The 19,480-nt window shown below is 42.5% G+C and overlaps 1 protein-coding gene across 2 annotated transcripts in view; it reads left to right on the top strand.

Moving 5' to 3' along the window:
- TSEN2 (tRNA splicing endonuclease subunit 2) overlaps positions 1 to 19,480 on the top strand; it is a 41,224-nt gene that overhangs the window by 16,312 nt on the left and 5,432 nt on the right. For both annotated transcript variants that reach the window (XM_082749101.1, XM_082749102.1), the window contains exons 5-8: positions 2,812 to 3,343; positions 4,568 to 4,645; positions 11,056 to 11,106; positions 13,379 to 13,517. In XM_082749101.1, coding sequence (XP_082605227.1) covers positions 2,812 to 3,343; positions 4,568 to 4,645; positions 11,056 to 11,106; positions 13,379 to 13,517 — 800 coding nt within the window. The remainder of the gene's footprint in view (positions 1 to 2,811; positions 3,344 to 4,567; positions 4,646 to 11,055; positions 11,107 to 13,378; positions 13,518 to 19,480) is intronic.

The raw sequence follows: 19,480 nt of genomic DNA, 5'->3' as shown, positions 1-19,480 counted from the left end.
TCTGTAAGTGGGGGCGGGGGGCATTCACCGTGCCAGTGGAAGAGTATGTCCAAGGCCATAGAGACAGAAGAAGCAGAGGCGTATTCAGATGCTACACCCTTGTGCGGTCGGGTAGCCCTGAAATGGCTTTTCACCAGTCTCTTCACTGCTGCTAATCATAGCTGCCACCTTTTCCCCCTGCCACTCTCTCCCTTATGTTGCCTGACTTTTACTTTTCTCTTCCTGCTGCTTCTCCAGCAGTGTCCAGGGTTAATCGCAGCAGGACTTGGCTTTTTCAGGCATTGTCAGCCAATGAGAGGACACCTGCTCTGTGACTCATATGCCATATGTCTTAGTCATTTGTGTATCTGGCTGTTTGCATCACCAGTCTTTCTCAGAGGCTTTCTCCCACATGCTTTTGCAGCCACACTCTCATTTGAGCTTCCACAAAATGAGCATCTGAGGTCATAATGAGGCAGGAATGCAGGTGTGATTCCGCTTTTTTGCAGAAGAGCAAAAAGTTACAGGGGTGTTAAGTGCTTTAGCTCGGAATCACATGAAAGAGCCAACTCCCGAACCCAGATCTGGTGCAGCACTTGTCCCCACAGAGCTGTCCTGCTCTCAAAAAGCAGTTAATTAAGGTGTACACTTCCATTCATTAAAAATGTTATATGTGTTTTGTAATGTATATGTATAAGTCAAAATGATTTTATTTTTCAAGTCTCCCCCTAAAAAGCCCACAAGCATATAGTAACAAATATTTATAGAGTACTTACTGTGTGCTGAGCATTGCCCATGTCTTGTCTCCTTTAGTCCTTGCAAAAAATCCATCATGTCAGTACGGTTTACTCCTGGTTTACAGAGTAGGAGCTGAGCCTTTCAAGGGTCGGGTAGCTAGTACAGGAACATGATGGAATGAGAGTTTGAACTCGTATCTGCCTTGACCACCCTATTGCAGAGATCAGAGCCTCTCTCCTTCTCTCTGTGCTTTTTCTCTCTCTCTCAAGTTCAGGTCTTTTGCTCAAAGGGGCAATAGTTGAACCTTTCATCAGTGGTTCTTTCACATATTTTAAGTCAAGGAATTTGATGAAAGTTGGGGATCCATTCCCCAGAAAGATATGTTGACACAAAAATCTGTGTTCAAATAAAAAGATTCATAAATCCACAAAGCCTATCAAGCCAGTACTATAGGTGGCATGAAGAGCAAAGATTCTTTTTGAGATCTCTCAATTGAAAGTTCTTTTAACTGTATGCAACAGCGGCCATACTTTTCATACAGGTGAGAAGACACCCTGCCATTGTATGAGCAACTACATTTTTTATTCTGATTATTAAAAGTAATACATAACCCCTTTTTGCAGTAGTTGTCTCATTACCCCTACTTACAGGTGGGGGAACAACCACAGAGAAGTTAAGTAATAGGCTTTGTCACATATATATAAGTCAAAGAGTCTGACTGATATTCATGCATACAATTGTGGTGTCTACCCTGCTTCTTCTTAGATGTAGGTGTAGCCTTTCTAGGTTTTACTCTTTAAATCTAAGATATAGTTCCCAGTATATAGGAAGGCGTACTCATCCCTATGTAGGATAGACAGGGTGTGGACAGCTTGGCGATTCCTCTGAGGAATCAGGGTTAAGCAACCACAAATCTTAAAATATAGCAGAGGCCAACTTCCTTGTTCAGTTGCGTATGAGATGCCACAGTTTATAAACTGTGACATATTCAGCCATCTATACGCAAAGCAAAATAATTAAGGTGAAGATTAAAATTACCTCTGTCTTCCCACAAACCGTGTGGTCGTAAGTGGCTTCCAGGCCAACGGTTGTAGGTAGAGGCAAAAAATGCTTGAGTTAGGGTACCTGGGTGGCTCAGATGGTTAAGCGTCTACCTTCAGCTCAGGTCATGGTCCCAGGGTCCTGGGATCAAGGCCCGCATAGGGCTCCCAGCTTACCTAGGAATTTGCTTCTCCCTCTTCTTCTGTTCCCCGGCTTGTGCTTTTTCACTGCCAAATAAATAAAATCTAGGAAAAAAAAGAAAAGAAAAAAGTGCTTGAGTTTCACATTGCCTTTAGCTCCTGCTGATGAGATTTCCAGTATGGCAGCCTGACTCTGCATGGAGGCATTGCAGTGGGATCATCAGGCCAGGGGTCTCACTGGGGCAGAACGCTATTGTCTTACCTGTGATTTTTTATAACATGGAAAGTGTTCGGGGTTGCCTTTACATTTGAGGAACGAAGCAGATATTCCTCATCAAACAGTACTTCAAAAGTTATTATGAGAGAAAGCGCCCTTTCTGCTAGGATGCTTGGCCATATGTATCCTTTCATGCCATATGCAGTGAAGACCTTAGTAGGTACTGGGAAAATATTTATTGAAGTTCTCATTTTGCATTCCAGTGCCGAGCAAAGACTCTGTATACTGTGAGTGGGATATTTTTCTGAAAATGTTGTGATATCCAAAATTGAGAATAATGTAAAGGAAATCCTGAGAGAACATAGCCATATTCTCTTTGTAGTCACCTTAATCATTTGGCCAACCAGTTTTAAATTACATAAATATTCATACTTGGTCAAACTGGAGTCAAGTTTTTTTTCAAAGTAAGAAAATTAAATGAAGCTCTAATAAAAACAAAAGTAACACATGCTTATTGCAGAACAGTTAGAAAACACACACCAAAAAAAAGTATAAAGAAAACATTTACCTATAGCCCTCTACTGAGAAAAACTGCTATAAACGCTTTGACATGCTATGAACCCATCTCTTCTGCATGCCACGTTGTGCTTTGAATATTGAAATTCAGGTGCTACTAACAGTATTTGCATCTTCCAGGTATCAGCATCGTGTGGAGTGGGCCGCAGAGCTCATGCGAGGACAAGGGCAGGAGGAGAGTACTGTACAGACAACCCTCCAGGATTACACAAAACCACTCGAGCATCCTGGTATAAAAAGGAAAGAAGTTCAAAGGCACGATGAGAACTCTGAAACGACTTCCAAAATGGAAGTTACCACAGATAGAGAGGAACCCTCTGTGATGAATGGGGACTCGGGAAAGTCGGTTGGCATGGACGATCCCTGCAAGCCGTCAGGCAGCCTGCAGCAGGGCCCTGGGCCTGACCCGTTCGCTCCCAATGGCATGGGTGAACCTGTGGCGGAGGTGGCCAAGCCACAGCACCACCCCCTGCCCCGAGTTCCTTGTGGCAAAGAAGGTGTCCTCCTCCCCCTGCCTGACACTCAGCCTGGAGATGGGAGCCAGCCCACAGGTCCCCTCTGTGCCAGCGAGAGGGTGCCTGGTGATGAGTACGTGCTGGTGGAGGAAGATGTGTATGATGAGAGCGAGAAGGAATGTGCCCCAAGTGAAGAAGTAAGTATGGCCGGCCTTTGAACAACAGGGGTTCAGACTGCATGAACCCACTTATACACACAAGGATTGGTGTGCAGGCTTTTGTTTTTTTGGGTTTTGGGGTTGCTTTTTTTGATAAATACAGTACAATACTGTAAATGTATTTTCTCTGCCATATGACTTTTTAAAGTATTTTTTTCTCTAGCTTTATTATAAGAATGCAGCATATAACACATATATAAAATACACGATAATCAGCCATTTATAATTATTGGTAAGGCTTCCAGTCAACAGTAGGCTATTAGTAGTTAATTTTGGGGGGAGTCAGAGATTATATGTAGATTTTCTGTGGCTGAAGTCAGCTCCCCTAGCCCCTGTGTTGTCCAAAGATCAACTGAAGAAGAAAATTACTCACTTCCTAAGTTTCTGGCCCATCGCAGATGAGGGCTAACCAGGATGCCCCTTACTCAGAAATGGTAGAAGGCCCATATTAAGTGCCCAGGGCATGTGGGAGGTGGTGAGACCCTCTGGGAGAACTAGCAGGCACTGGATCCCAGCCCTGGTGGCCCAGTAGCTATGAATGTTATTTCTCCTAAAACCTCAAAGTTTGTGAATAACTTAACTTAAAAAAAAAAAAGAAAGTGCAAATTAAAGCATATATAATATTCTTTCCCTTGGGTGGGAAAAAAAGAAGTGCTGTAGTAATTACACATAGTCTTGAGTGCAGCTGTGGTGCAGGGAGTCTCGGGTATGGGGAGGTCAGCCAGCACAGGAAAAACACTGGAAAGCTCAAGAGCACACGCCCCCGCCCCCGCCCCCTACCGAGGGATGCATAGTCAGTTGCCCTAGAATTATCTGTAATAGCTAAAATGAGCAAATCTAATGGCTAAGTTGTATGTGAAACACCTGTTTGAAGAAATATTATCTAGCCTTTAGAATAGGGTTAATGGAGCCTGATAAGCTAGGCCCACCCTTCTGAGTTGCAAGTGGGTGAAAAGAAGTACTTAAATTTGACCAAGGAAAGGATCACAACCATGAGAAAATTTCGTGGAGAACATAGAGAGGAAGCAAATCAAAATGTTAATAATAGAAACCTAAAACTTCTTTTTCCACATCATAATTAAAAATATTTTTAACAGTATCAATCCAATAAATGTAAATCTGTGAAAATTGTAAGAAAAATGTTTTAAAATGCAATCCGCTCTATGTAATATGTAGTGCTTCTGTTTGTTTATTTCTTTTCAGTTGGCACCAAAAAGGAGATTAGTATGCAGAAGAAATCCATATAGGATCTTGGAGTATTTGCAGCTTAGCTTAGAAGAGGTATGTTTCCTGCATGTTACCTTTTCAGCTCTTGGTCTCAGGGCCTGGACAACCTCTAATGGGGTCCACTTGTAAATTCAATTCTGTATATAACTCAGGAACTATATAATTCAGTAACTGAGTATGCAGTAACTGAACATTACAAATAGGTATTGACATAACCATAGGCGCCTTCCAAAGTAGGTCTGCCTAAACTTCACTCCTTAACCTTCATTTCATCAGGTCTAAGAAGGGGTCCTTCCTATATCATGAGATACAGCTTATATACCATACTATTCACCCATTTAAAGTGTACAGTTCATGGTTTTTAGTGTTTCATAGTTTCACCAGCTTTTAATAAGCCAAGGTGCGTGCTTCAAGTCATGTCGTGGCTGCTAATTATATAAATGGATACTAGATATTTCCTTCTGCAGAATTACTAATACATGTCTCTTAATGGAATAGCTACATTCCCAAAAGTTAGCTAAAAGTGACTTTCTAAAAACTGCATCATAAATTTTCCCTCTTATTTGGAGTTCCTCTATCCTGTGTTCATTTGTTCAGTCCCTCCTCCTTTGCTTATGTTTATACTGTGCACAGAAATGTCCTTTTTGCCCTGGAGAACTGTACCCCTTCCTCAATCTCATGTGCTTCCTCTCCCAGAATGCTCCTGCTTGTCTTGGATGGCTCCCGCAGTCACTAGCACTGTTCTTGGTGGAGATGCAGGTCTCAGGAAGTGCTTGTTGAATGTGGCCACATTGGTAACTTTGTGGGTGCATTCTCAGAGAAGTAGTTGTATCTCCATGTTTTCTGGATTTCCTTGTCTGTACTTCCTTCCTTGCAATGAGACCAAACAGACTGTGGGACCCAGAAATGATATTTGGAATTATTTACTACATCTCCTTTTTCTACAAATGCACCAGCTGAATCTGTTGTAGAAGACAGTAACCACTAGCCACGTGTGACTATTTAATTTAAAAGTGAACAAAATGCAGGATTCTGTTTCTCAGTTGTGCCAGCTACATTTCACTCAGCAGCGACAGGTGGATAGTGGTGACTGTATTGGACAGCACAGGTGTAGAACATCGTCATCATAGGAAGTTCTGCTGGACAACACTGTAGATTCCCCTTCTCTAGGTGCTTGAGCTCTCTGGGCCTTGATTTCTTCTCAGTATAATGAGCGTTATGTAATGCCTTGTTCATAAGATCTTCTGGGAATTAACTACCCCATGTAATGGGCTCAGCACAGTGCCTGATACATAGTAAGTGCTCAGTAAGCATTAGTGTCTGCTTTTCTTGTTGTTATCATCATTATTAAATTACTTGTAAAAGCTATTAAGTAGCTAGTTAGAACCTTTTCTTTTGCAATCAGTATTTTGCAAAAATGTTCAATGGGTACTTACTCTGTGCCGAGCACTGGGCTAAGTACTAACAATACAGAAATAAACAGAATATGGCTCTGGTCCTAAAGATGGCCCAGAAATAATTACATTCCATGTGGTCTGTGGATTGTGCCAGTGTTGATCCTCTGGTATCCTTGTACCCAATGTCTGATGTCTATCAAGTGCTTAATCATTTTATTTGTTAAATGGGGGCATTCAGGATGTGGAATTTGCACAGAAACTGGTGGAGTCCAAAAGGACGTGAACTAGCTGGAAAGTCTTCATGGAGTTGGTGATATCTATAGATGTGAAAAGATAAATAGTGTATTGCCATTTGGACACTAGACAGCGTAGACTCCTTCATGCAGCTCAGCCCCGGATGGCAACACAGAAGGGCTGGATCATGAGGGCATATCTATAAGTATCAACCAGGGTTCTGACCCGGTCTTGGCGGTGCTGGGGCACTGCAGTGGCCATGTCAGGGAAGGGCAGGTACTGGAGCTGGCATTAGTGGGAGACTGCTGGAGGGCTGAGGAGGAGCCGGCCAGGATCTCAGCTCTGGGAGGCGGCAGCAATAGGCAGAGAGGGCATTTGGTGTCAGCCTCACTGTTCCAGGAGGTGACTGGTTGTGTTCCATGCGATGCTTTTTACTGACAATAAAAGGCGTCACTCTGCTGCTGTCTCCCAAACACTCCTAAACAAAGACAAGAGTAGTGGGAGGTAGATTAGGTTGCTGTGCATTCTTGGAAGCTGCTTGGTTCCTGAGGACATTCCACAGAGGTCTTGCAGTTTTCGGGGAATGTGCGATTAAACCTCGCTCTGCCTCAGTTCTGTTTTGGCAGGTTGCCTCTGAATGAATCACCTGTGTTTGGTGCACCACTTATACAGTTTAATGTATTTCCATAAATGTCCATCAGGAACACAGGCAGCCCTTCTCTGGTGATTCAGAGCAGTTTTTTTCTGGAGCTTGGGTATGATAATTCCACAGCTGACTTAAAGATCTGTTACTGAGAACTGTTTTTCCATTATAACACTTTGGGACCTAGCTAGATTTCGTGATGATATTAAAACTATCATTAAACTCTTCCCTCCACTTTTGCTTTGATAGTAAAAGCTTACTAATGAGATCTCAAGGGACATAATCACCTACCTCCCCAGTCTTCTGATGATTTAATTCCAAATAAAGCCAACTCAATTGAATTAAGATCCATTCCATCTGTAATAAGTGCCTATGAGCAGTTTGTGTACATTCATAAAAACCATTTATTTTAGGCCAATAAATATTAATGAGGCATTGGTTTTATCAGTTCTTAGGAACATTTGTTTACTGATAATGGAAAGTTTCTGAAGAACTGAAATTCTAACAAATACTAAAATGAATTGAGCAGTTAGGTACTTTGCATAGACTTTAAAATTTTTATGAGACTTAATCTCATTAAATCTTTTTTTTTTTTAAAGATTTTATTTATTTATTTGTCATAGAGAGAGAAGCAAGAGGAAGCACGGGCAGAGTGGCAGGCAGAGGCAGAGGGAGAAGCAGGCTCCCTGCCAAGCAAGGAGCCCGATGTGGGACTTGATCCCAGGACACTGGGATCATGACCTGAGCCGAAGGCAGCCGCTTAACCAACTGAGCCACCCAGGCGTCCCATCTCATTAAATCTTTAATAAGGCATTTTCAGCCCCATTTTTTCAGTGAGGTAGGAGAGCTTAAGTGATACTTGCAGGGGCCTTGCTGTTAATGAAGATTTCAGCCCAGCTCTGCCACATCCCAGAGTTCATCTTCCCTGTTGTCCCGTTCTGAACTAAGAAGTGATGGCTGGGAGACATCGAAAAGAGAAGCCCTTGACTGTTGGAGAACCCAGGTTCATCTCCTCCGTATCAACTTCTGACCACCATTTGTGTGCATCCGAGAAACAGTGGTACTCTGCGTTAGTGAGTGGTGTGCCACAGGAAGACCAAAGGTCAAAGTAAGATTATCAGACTCCTGGGAAGGCTGTCAGGTAGCTGCAAGGGGCTGTGGGGCATGCAGCATCCACGTGAGGAGAAAGGAGCTGGAGAGCCAGGCCTGCAGTGACTCCGGCAGTGTCATAAACTCGGGGTCGATTCTCTCTGCACAGGCACAGAGCAAACGCCATGTGTTAGATGCTCTCCTGAGCCAGGGGAACGGCAGGCAGAGTTTCTGCTCTCACAGAGTTGACTTTCGAGCTGGAGAGGCGCATATAAGAAAGATCTTTTCAGACAAATGTGTTCTGGGACACCTGGGTGGCTCAGTGGGTTAAGCCTCTGCCTTCTGCTCAGGTCATGATCTCAGGGTTCTAGGATCGAGCCCCACACCAGGTTCTCTGCTCAGTGAGGAGCCTGTTTCCCCCCTCTCTCTGCCTGCCTCTCTGCCTACTTGTGATCTCTCTCTGTCAAATAAATAAATAAAATCTTCTTTTAAAAAAAAGGTGTGTTCTGAAGAAGATGATCAGGATGGGGGTTGCTTAACAAGGGCGGAGGGGAAGACCTCTCCAAGAAGTGACCTTTGCGTCTGGGGCAGAACGTACCAGATACTGGAGTAGCACTTAAAAAGGTGAAGGCAGGAATGACCTTACTGTGTTCAGGGGCAGACATGGAGCCAACATGACCAGAAGGAGTAGTGGTCAGATGTCCAAGGGACTGGAGGCTGTGGGAAGCAACGTGCCTTGCCATAAAGCCATTTGGAGGGTTTTAGTCATGGGAGCCACGTGACCTTCATGTGGGGGAAAAGATGGCTCCAGCTACTATGGAGAATGCATGGAGCAGAAAGGCCTCTGAGAAGTCCAGGCAGGGAGTGGCGGCTGGGACCCAGAGAAGCAGGGTCACCTGCATCTTTAGAGAAGCTCTAGGTTTAGACCAGAGTGGACCTAAAGTGGTAGTTCTCAAGCCACTTTACTCTTAAAAATTATTGACAATCCCAGAAACATCTTTATGTGGGTTATATCTGTCACTGTTTGCCAAACTAAATTTTTAAAACACAATTTTGAAATTTGTTCTTTAATTCATTTTAAGATAATAATGATAAATCCTTTATACATTACATAAAATTTTATGGAAAAATAACTACATTCTTATAAAACAGAACAAATTCAGTGAGAAGAATGGCAGTTTTCCCCTTCTGCCAGTTGCTTGAAGGTCTGGCTTTATAGAAGTCAGCTGGATGCCCACATCTGCTTCTTTATTCAGTCTGTGTGACACCACGTGTCTTAGCGCCTCTGGAGAGAATGAGCAGGAACAAGGCAAATAAAGTGTTCTTTTCATGAAGCAGTTTTGGCCTGGAGATCTCCTGAAAGGGTCTCGGGGACTCCAGGATCCCCAGACCACACTTTGAGAACCACTGTTGTAAAGAGAATTGGCATGAGATAGGAGAAAATGACAGGGGGTGGACTCAGGCAATTCCTGGGGATCACAGAGGTGTTTCCTTAGCAAACCTTATCACTGCTTGAAACCCCCTACACCTCCATGGCCTGTGCTCTCCTAAATCCTCTTGTGGTTTGTTGCTGTGCGTGCTGGGGCAGTGAAGAAGTATGCTTGGTGAGCACCCGTCATCGGTACCATGCTGTTGAACAGAAATGCGTAGGCTTGGGGCGGGGGACTGCATCTCTGTCGCCACACTGTGTAAGAAGGCCCTCATCTGTGCCAGGCAGAGGCAGCAGAATGGTTTTCGTTTGGTTCTAATCTTCTATCCTCATTTTTATAAAGAAAGTACCCCGGTTTTACTGATAACCACCATTTAGCCACTAGGACACACCATTCTCATATAAGTCTGTTCGGGTGTAAACATGGATCCTATCCCCATCTACAAGTATAGTGAACAGTGCTTGGTGGCATCAGTGTTTGGCATTGTCTTACTTTCATCAGAAAGCAATTGGGGCACCTGGCTGGCTCGGTTAGTGTAAAGTATATGACTCTTGATCTCAGGATTGGGAGATCAAAACCCACGTTGAGTGTAGAGATTATTAAAAAAAAAAAAAACATTTTTTTTAAAAAAGCTATTTTGGGCCTCCTGAGTGGCTCATTCGGTTAAGTGTCTGCCTTCAGCTCAGGTCCTGTCCCCAGGGTTCCGAGATCAAGTCCTGAATCCGGCTCCCTGCTCAGTGGGGAACCTGCTTGTTCATCTGCCTCTCCCCCTGCTTGTTCATCTGCCTCTCCCCCTGCTTGTGCTCATTTTCTTTCCATCAAATAAATAAGATCTTTTAAAAAAAAAAAAAAAGGCTATTTTAATCTCCATCTAAGTGTGATTTTACTCAACTACAGCTGACCTTGTTTGCTTTTCCTCCTGCCTCCCCGTGCAAGTAAAACATTACTGTATAATGAAGTTCATGTAAAGTTAGGGATTACTTAATGGGAAATCACTTTACAAGCAAGGGTGACTGAAAAACTATGTTTTGTTATGCAAGCCAAATTTATACTGCCCACTTTTCACAAATTTCTATGTATTTCTTCCTGTAAATTTTTTTTCTTGGTTTAATATGGTTATTTAATTTTGCAGAGGAAAATCTAATGAGGAATGCTTTCTATTATTACAGCTATTTACATCATTTTTCAGTTTAGCTATATGGTTTTTAAGGGGAAAATACATGGAAAATACACAAATGCTTTTTTACTGATTTTTAATCAATTTGTGACTTTCATATCTTCTTAGACTTAAATTTGCATGAACACATTTCTGTTAAAAATATGTGATCATTGGGACGCTTGGGTGGCTCAGTTGGTTAAGCAGCTGCCTTCGGCTCAGGTCATGATCCCAGTGTCCTGGGATCGAGTCCCACATCAGGCTCCTTACTCAGCGGGGAGCCTGCTTCTCCCTCTGCCTCTGCCTGCCATTCTGTCTGCCTGTGCTTGCTCTCTCCCCCTCTCTCCCTCTGATAAATAAATAAAATCTTAAAAAAAAAAAAATGTGATCATTTTTTTAAGGTGATTTAAGGACATTAATTTATACTTGACGTAAAGAAAAATCAACCTGTAAAATAATTTCTCAAGAATGTGGGAAAGTTTCTAATGGACATTTTCTGCTTGCTCTGTTTGTAGGCCTTTTTCCTGGTCTATGCTCTGGGATGTCTGAGTATTTACTATGAGAAGGTAAGATGTTATATTTAAATAAAATCTGCTTAAAATTTTCCTGGTGTTAAAAGCGGGCTGTAGTAATTTTCATATTGCTATAATACAAACTTACCTACCTTCACTGAATGAAATTGGAGTTAAATTTTTTTCTCTCGGTTTAGGTTTTGGGCCCTGAATTGTGATTTTTTAGGATAAGATTTTATTTATTTATTTTAGAGACTACAAGTTTGAGCAGGGGGAGGGGAGAGAGAATCCCAAGCAGACTTCATGCTGCTTGTGGAGCCTAATGTGGGGCTTGATCTCACCACCCTGAGATCATGACCTGAGCCAAAGTCAAGAGTGAGACGCTTAACCAACTCAGCCACCCAGGCACCCCCTGAATTGTGATTATTAAGACAGAAGCCAGGTTTGACTCTTTCAGATTGAATTTCATTCCCAGATGCTAGGAAAAGAATAATATCTTAGATAATGATCAGGAAACTGGCATCAGAACAGTACTAAAAATTACAACTGCCAGTGTTCAGTGCCTCCTTTGGTAAAAGCTATGTGTTGGGTACCTTACAGGCAGTACTTCTGGTCCTTGCCTCTGCCTGGTAAGAATTCTACAGATAAGGTAACCGAGGCTTGGAGGAAGTAAGTAACTCAGCCAGGGTCACACAACTAGTCTGGTTAGAATTAATACTTGAAGCTATGTGAAGGTATCTCCAAACCTGTTATTGTGTACTGTAGCCTGCTGCCCTCAGAAGAAAGTTCCACAAGAAGCTGATACCATGGCTTACCTTCTCGTAGAGACCTTGGGGGGCTGGGCACACAGGTAGAAAGGGAGACTTCACTGTACATTTTTATGCTTTGTGAATTTGGACCATGTGAATATAATATCTATTCCAAATAATTCAAATGAATTAAAAAGAGAAAGGTCAGCAGAGCAATAAATAGAATGGGAAAAGCATATTTTGTTTTGTTCTTGGGAGTGCATAATTTTATCATTCATCAAATTCCAATTATATAAATTCTTTTCAAGAGTATTCCAATAGTTTGAAATGGGTGATGGTTGATGTTTGATGGGAGACTCATTTTCCCAGATTGTGGCCATTCTTAACCCACCTTGCCTCCTCTCCTGGGCCTTAGTTGAAATTCTTGAGAATATTCCACTGCTACCTAGAATCCTCAGCCTCTGTAACATGGTGGGCTCTCCATACTGGAAGTTCAGCCTTCCTTATGAGACCGTTGCTTATTATGGGAGTGCTGAGTGTTTCTTTGCTTTGGAATTTAAAAGCCACATATGTATGGAGTTTCTACCTTAGGAACAATTAAAAGAAGAAGAAGAAGGAGCAGAAGAAAGGAAGAAAATAACTGTATTTCATATTTATGGATTTAAAATCTCAAGCTGAGACAAACTGAACAGGTTTCATTGACTGAGCCTTAAACCAACCGGAGAATTAAATGTTCCCAGAACCAAGCCATTCTCTGTCTCTTCATACCCTCCGTTAGGAACAGAATTCTCTTTAAAGCAGTTGCATTATTCATTTGTGCCATGAGATAAATTCTTTAGTTCCAAAGACTAAATGGGGCATCTTTTTTTTAAGCTTTTATAAAATTTTATTTTGATTTCCTGAATGTGGCCTGACATACAGTAGCTACTCAACTTGGGTCAGCAAAATGTTTGGGACATCCTGCCCTCCAGCTTTGGCGGACTTGTTGCCCTCAAGCACCTGACACTCGCTCACTCCTCTCCCTGGAGTGTTCTCGTGCAGCACCCACCGCCACCCCCAGTCCCCCTGCTGCTCCAGGTTCCCCCCATCCCCGCCACCCCCAGTCCCCTCTGTTGCCCCCGGTACCCCCAATCACCCCCTTCTACTTGGCTGCTTCCTCCTCATCTCAGATGTTGCTGTTGCATGGAGGCCCTTCCCAGAGCAGTGCTCTCTGATGGAAGTGAATATAAACCTCAGACAGGAGCTGCATGATTCATTTTAAATTTCCTGGTAGCCGCATTGAAGGGGTTAAAAGAAAAAAAGTCTTATTATTTACAGAGTTTCTTGAACTCAATATATCATTCTTGTGTTCCTACCGAGTCTTTAAAATTCGCTGTGTATTTTCCACCTGAGGCCCATCTCCCTTCTGGCCTGTGTCTGGTGCTGCCACACTGGGTAGCACAGGCCTAGATTCTCTGTTAAGCCCGTTGGTCATGGGTGCTGTGTGTGTTTACTGCTGGTACAGATGTTAGTTCACTGGCTTGATGACGAGCAAATACATACATAATAATGCCCTTTTTTTCTTTCACCAACATTAGGAGCCTTTAACAATCCTGAAGCTCTGGAAAGCTTTCACTGCAGTTCAGCCCACATTCAGGACTACATACATGGCATACCATTACTTCAGAAGCAAGGGCTGGGTGCCCAAAGTGGGACTTAAGTATGGGACAGATTTATGTAAGTACTTCCTGAATCGGTAGAATGCTGGTTCTCAGGGTGAAAACTGAATTGGTAATAAGTACTGTTGCTGGTTTTTTCCTAAAATGATACCTTCATTTTGGCTTAGATAAAAATATTTGGGTTGGGGTGGAGGGTTTGTCCAGAAGGAACGAAAAGGAAGTCTAAGGGGAAAGCCTGGAGATAGAAGCCTGTAGCCCCAAGTATTCAGGTTTTCTTCTCACCTGCTCTGTAATCTGAGAAAAGAGTTTTATATCCCTCATTCCCCTCCTCTCATTAGCCATGTGATTGTGTGATACAGGGCAGTCTCTTATCCTCTAGGCCTCAATTGTCTCATCTGACAAGTGAGAATGATCATACAATCCTAATAATCCCACCGATCCTTTGGTTGACCACTTACTATGTATCAAGCATTTTAAAATAAATTATCTCATTTAATCCCTAAAGCAATCTTATGCGACTGATACTCTTATTATTTAATTTTTTTTCTGATTATGGTTGTGAGAGAATGGGTCATTTGCCTCTAATAGTTTCCAGGGTCAGCAACTTAACAGAGCTTGGCCCTGAAGCCCAGACTCTTAGAAACTGCCTCCTCTTATCTTGAAGTAAGGATTCTGGACCAGATGAGCACTTCAGTCAACAGATAATTACTGAGAGTCTTCTATGGGCCAGGTGTTCTTAGGGGCCAGGAATGCAGAGGTGAATGAGACTAACACAAAGCTGCCTTGATGGAGCTGCTTGCATTCTGGCTGGGGAGATGAATAAGCCAATAAGTAAATGTAATTTCAGGGGCTATTACATACTAAGAAAAATAAAACAGAGTAAAGGATAGAAAGTGAAGAAAATTAGTTAGGAAAGGACTCTGAAAAGATGTGACCACAAACAAAAATATGACCACAATGAGGGAACAGGTCACTTGAGAATTTGGGGAAGAACAGGGTAGGCACAAAGTGAACAGCAAGTGCAAAGTCCCTCAGGCAGGAATGAGCTCGGTCAATCTCAGGAACAATGTAGAGACAGGGTGTCTAGAACTTAGAGATCCCAGGGAAGAGTGAAGAACATAGTAGGCACAAGGTAAAGAACAAGCACAAAAGCCCTGAGGCAGGGGAGTCTCAGGAACAGCATAAAGACAGTGTTTAGAATTTGGAGATCCCAGGGGGAGAGTGACTTGAGGTGATGTCTTTAAGTTGGGCTGACACAGAGCATGTAAGGCCTGGTTGTTTTTCTGGTGATTGGAAGTCTTGGGAGATTTTGAGCAAAGAAGTGTCTTGAAATGAACAGGACCCTCTGTCGTCTCTGTTACTAATGGACAGTGGGATGGGTCAGGGACGAAAATGAAGCAGAGAGACTTAATTAGGAAAACTGAGCCCAACTAGCCCTGCAGACAGATTGGATGTCAGAATTTCATTTAAGAGGAATCAGGGATAATGCCTGCATACCTGGAAAATGATTCTAGAGCACAGGAATGCCTTCAGATATAAATTTGGAGTTGTCATTAATGTAAGTAGCCCTCAAAGCTACAGGCCCAGGTGAGTGGACATAGGTCCTGGGGTTCCTTCCAGCACTTGTTTCACTGCTAAGTCCCTCAAACTCATTTTCTACATCTGCTAAGTGAGGGTGCTTCCTAGATGTTTTCAGAATTATGAGGCTCAAATAAAAATGTCAAGCTCTTTGAGAAATCTTCTGAGAAGTCATGGCCCTGAGGTCTTGTGAGCTGTGTCATATGCTTGTTTCATGTGTTCTGAGCCTTTTTTTTTTTTTTTAACACACAAAACCAATTCAATTTTTTTTAATTTTAAGTGTTATAAAATTGTGCTTAACCTGAAATCATAGGATAGTCTTCAGGAGACCCTAGCATAAAATACTGTGTTTGTAGATTGGTGTGTTTTTCTGATCAAGAGTCCACCTCTTTCATTAAATTCTTTAGTGGGGAAGGAGGGTGTCAGCAGTCCAAAATAAAGGTTAAAGATTTCCTAATCCTCTAAGATAAATGGCTTCTTTTGTTTCTTCCATGCCTGGATTTCAGGTACAGATACACTGATTTAGGGTTAGCCCACAAATGACCAGGATTAGCTTGAAATTAGCTTGCTGGGTTTCCACATAATTGTGTTCGCTACAGTTCACGATGCTTAAATAAGTTATGTGCCTGTTTCATTTTCCTTCATTGGCTTTTCACCCTGTTCTCCTTTTCATTCTCCTGTAAGAATAGCTGTTTGGTGCAAACACTTGGCAGGTCTTCCTCAGCTTTCTCATTGTATGAGTGAAATTTGAGTTAGAATTTTCCAGTTAACAAGGCTGCCCACTTACTTTCAGAGATGGCATGGGACTAGTCAAAAGAGCTCTTTGGCCTCACAGCCAGCTCTTTCTCTTTACTGTGTGGCTTCAGGCAAGTTACTTCATCTCTCTGAGTGTCCATTTGCTCATCATATAACATGGATAACACCATCTTTACAAAAAATAAATTAAAAATTGCAGGGGAAGGGGGCCTTTGTTGAGTGTCTTCAAAGCATACCTGAGGTATGATCATGTATGATGACTGATGTATTTTCAATTATAAGCCATATTTGTGAAGTCATTTTTTTTATTAATTTTTTTAAAAGATTTTATTTATTTATTTGACAGAGAGAGAGAGAGACAGCAAGAGGCTGGGGGTGGGGGGAATGGGAGAGGGAGAAGCTGGCTTCCCGCTGAGCAGGGAACCTGATGGAGGGCTCAATCCCAGGATCCTGGGATCATGACCTGAGCCAAAGGCAGAGGCTTAAAGACTGAGCCACTGAGGCGCCCCTGAAGAGTCATTTTTAAAACAAATCGCCTAATAGGGATGGTTGAAAGGACAGATTTTTTTTTTTTTAAAGAAATGAAACAACTGTTATTTCCCAACTCCCTGGAGGCCTTTGCCACAGCTGGGTCATATCATGTACTTTGAGCTGCTTGTATAATTAATGTGAGACCAGGTTTCTGGACCAGCAGCAACATGAGGGGTGTCTTCACATTTCCTGCTTTAGCAGGGGTTCACAAGCAGTGCTAGCCTGGGATAAGAGGAACAGCTTCCTGGGGTGCCTGGCTGACTCAGCCAGTGGAGCGTGCAACTCTTGATCTCGGGGTTGTAAGTTGAAACCCCATGTTGGGTGTAGATATTACTTAAAATCTTTTTTTTTTAAAGAAAAGAAAAGAGAAACAGCTTCCTAAGCTTTTCCTCTGCTCTAGGCACAGGCGCTTGGTGCCCGATGGTTTTTAACAATAATATTATTTTAATTTTAAGGGCCAGTGACCAAATCAGGCATATCCTAGAGCTGTCAACACAGGTTAAGCCCAGGACATCCCCTCATAACTATTGTTTCTGCTTAAAGAGGTAATGACCCATGACAAAGGGCCATTATGAAATTCACATCTTATCAGGAAACTCTTCCCTTGAATAAATCTTGTCAATCCCTTTTCATTCCAGGAGCAGTACTCGGAACAAATGATATGGATCTCAAATTGAGTTCAACTGCTTAGCTACTTGACCTTGATCACCCACTGGTGAAAACCAGATTAGAAACCAAGTGGGAGCCTTTCCTTATATTACCCACCCAAAGGTTCCCACATCTGCTGGCTCTCATGGTGACCCAGCACTTTGCCTTGGTGCTTTTCTTCCTTCATCTTATTTAATCTTAATACTCCTGTGAGGCATATGGCATTCACTTCCTTTTATAAGACACTGGGGAAATTATAGTTTAGAAGGTTCAAGGAAGTTGCCAGGGGCCCCCCAGCAAGTAAGTGTGGAGGTTGGCTCTGTCTGGGTCCAAGCTCCGTGTGCTTCCACCACACCAGACTGCTTCTGCTGGCCAGAAAGCTGAAAACCAGCTCCAGGTGTATATTTTTTTTCTGACACATGCAGCTACTGGTTGACGTGACTGACTTAAGATCTAGTTACTCCTAAGCCTCCCTCCCACCCTGACTGAGTTGGGTCATGTAATTTCATAGCTGCCTATGAATTAGAAGTCTCAAGACAAGTGGAATGATGGGAGACATTAGAAGCCAGCAGAGTACCTGGTTCCCAGAGACCAGAGGAGCCCTCCCTAGTCATGACACCCAGCTCAGAGACTGATAGCTGGTTCTGCATCCAGGAAGAGGCATCAGAGCAGCTCCTCTGTACTCACCACAAACAAAGAGCTGTGCCTTCTTCCCATGTCTTAGTTCTTTCCTAAACCACTCTCTTGGCTTATTTTTCAAGTTAAACATTTTAAATATATATATATATATATATATATATATATATATATATATATATTGGCAGAGAGATCACAAGTAGGCAGAGAGGCAGGCAGAGAGAGAGGAGGAAGCAGGCTCCCTACTGAGCAGAGCACCTGATGTGGGGCTCCATCCCAGGACACTGAGATCATGACCTGAGGCAAAGGCAGAGAGAATTAACCCACTGAGCCACCCAGGTGCCCCACATTTTAAATATTTTTATTAACATTTTCCACATCTGCTCACACAACCCATAGTATTTCTACATGCAACTCATGAGAATAGGGACATTCTCCTACATAACTATAACACCGTGCAACACCTGAGAGAAATCAAAACTTAGAGTATCATCAAAATACCAGAAAACTTAAATTTCTCTCTGTTGTCCCCCAAATGTCTTTTGCAGCTATGGGGATTTTGTTGTTGTTTTAATGCAGGCTCTACTCATAGTTCATGTATCACATCTGGTGTTAGGTTTCTCTTATTTTGCTAGGGTTGCCATAAGAGATTACCAAAGTCTGGGGGGCTTAAAACAACAGAAATTCATTTCCTCACAGCTCTGGAGGCTGGCAGTCTGCTGGGCAGTAGGGGACATTGATCCCTTGCATCGTCAGCGGCTAGTGGCACCGGGCATCCCTTGGATTATGGTGGCATCACTCCAATCTCTGCAAAGAGCCCTTTCCAAAGAAGGCCACCTCCCAGATTCCAGGGATTAGGACATGAATGTATCTTTTGGGGGCCACCATTCACCCCACCACAACCTCTTTAGCTTTTTTTTAAATCTATAACAGTTTTTCTACCTTGTTTGGTTTTCATGACTTTTTTTTTTTTTTTTTTTTTTGAAGAGTCCTAGAGGATATCCCATATTCTAGATATGTTTGTTTCCTCACGATTAGACTCTGGCTCACATTCTTTGGCTTGCGTCTGTGCTGTGGGTATTGTACCCCGTCAGGAGGTACTTAATGTCAGGCTGTCCCACTGTTGATGATACTAAGTTTGATTAGCTGGATAAAGTGACCATTATCATATATCCATTGTAAAATTGCACATTTCCTTTTGTAATGGACAACGAATGGGTGGATGAGACTGTGCATATCTGCATCCCCAATAATTATAATGTTTGCCCAGATTGGTTTTTTCCCTGTTCATTTTCTAATTCTGTCATTCCTTCCACATGCCATGTCTGGCTTACATTTATAAGAAGGAGCTTTCTCTTTTTCCCATTCTCTCAGACTTTGTTTTTTAATGCCCAGGATTTCTTAGACTTCGAAAGTTTTCATCTTTTTGCTTGAGAGGCATTTTTGTAAAACGATTTTATTGTTCACTCTGAAGACGCTGTCATCATTATGAATACTGTCCCAGGTAGCATTTTGAACCCTCACTTTATGCCAGCCACTGTGCCTACAACTCTATCTTCAATTACTACCCCCAGATTTTATAAGAAGAAGATTGAAACACAAGGTGTTGTCATTTGGTCTTGACACTGAAAAGACTTGAACCTGGGTCTGATGCCGCTGTTCATGCTTGTAACTTGTAAGCTATACCACCAACCTTATCAGTCATCTGAAATGATCCAACTTAGGGGTGGAGGCTGCTTTCCAGCTATGTAATGTTCTAGTGTCCCAGAAGCATGTTAGAGATGTGTGCCTGATCGTAAGTAACGGTATTTGAATGCTGGAAAAGATCTCAGTTGCCCCTTGTTCTTCATGTTGCAATTTTGGAAACTGAGG

The sequence above is a fragment of the Mustela nivalis genome (assembly GCF_964662115.1).
Source record: "Mustela nivalis genome assembly, chromosome: 1".
NCBI classification, from domain to species: Eukaryota; Metazoa; Chordata; class Mammalia; order Carnivora; family Mustelidae; genus Mustela; species Mustela nivalis.
This window is presented reverse-complemented; position numbering and strand designations above follow the sequence as displayed.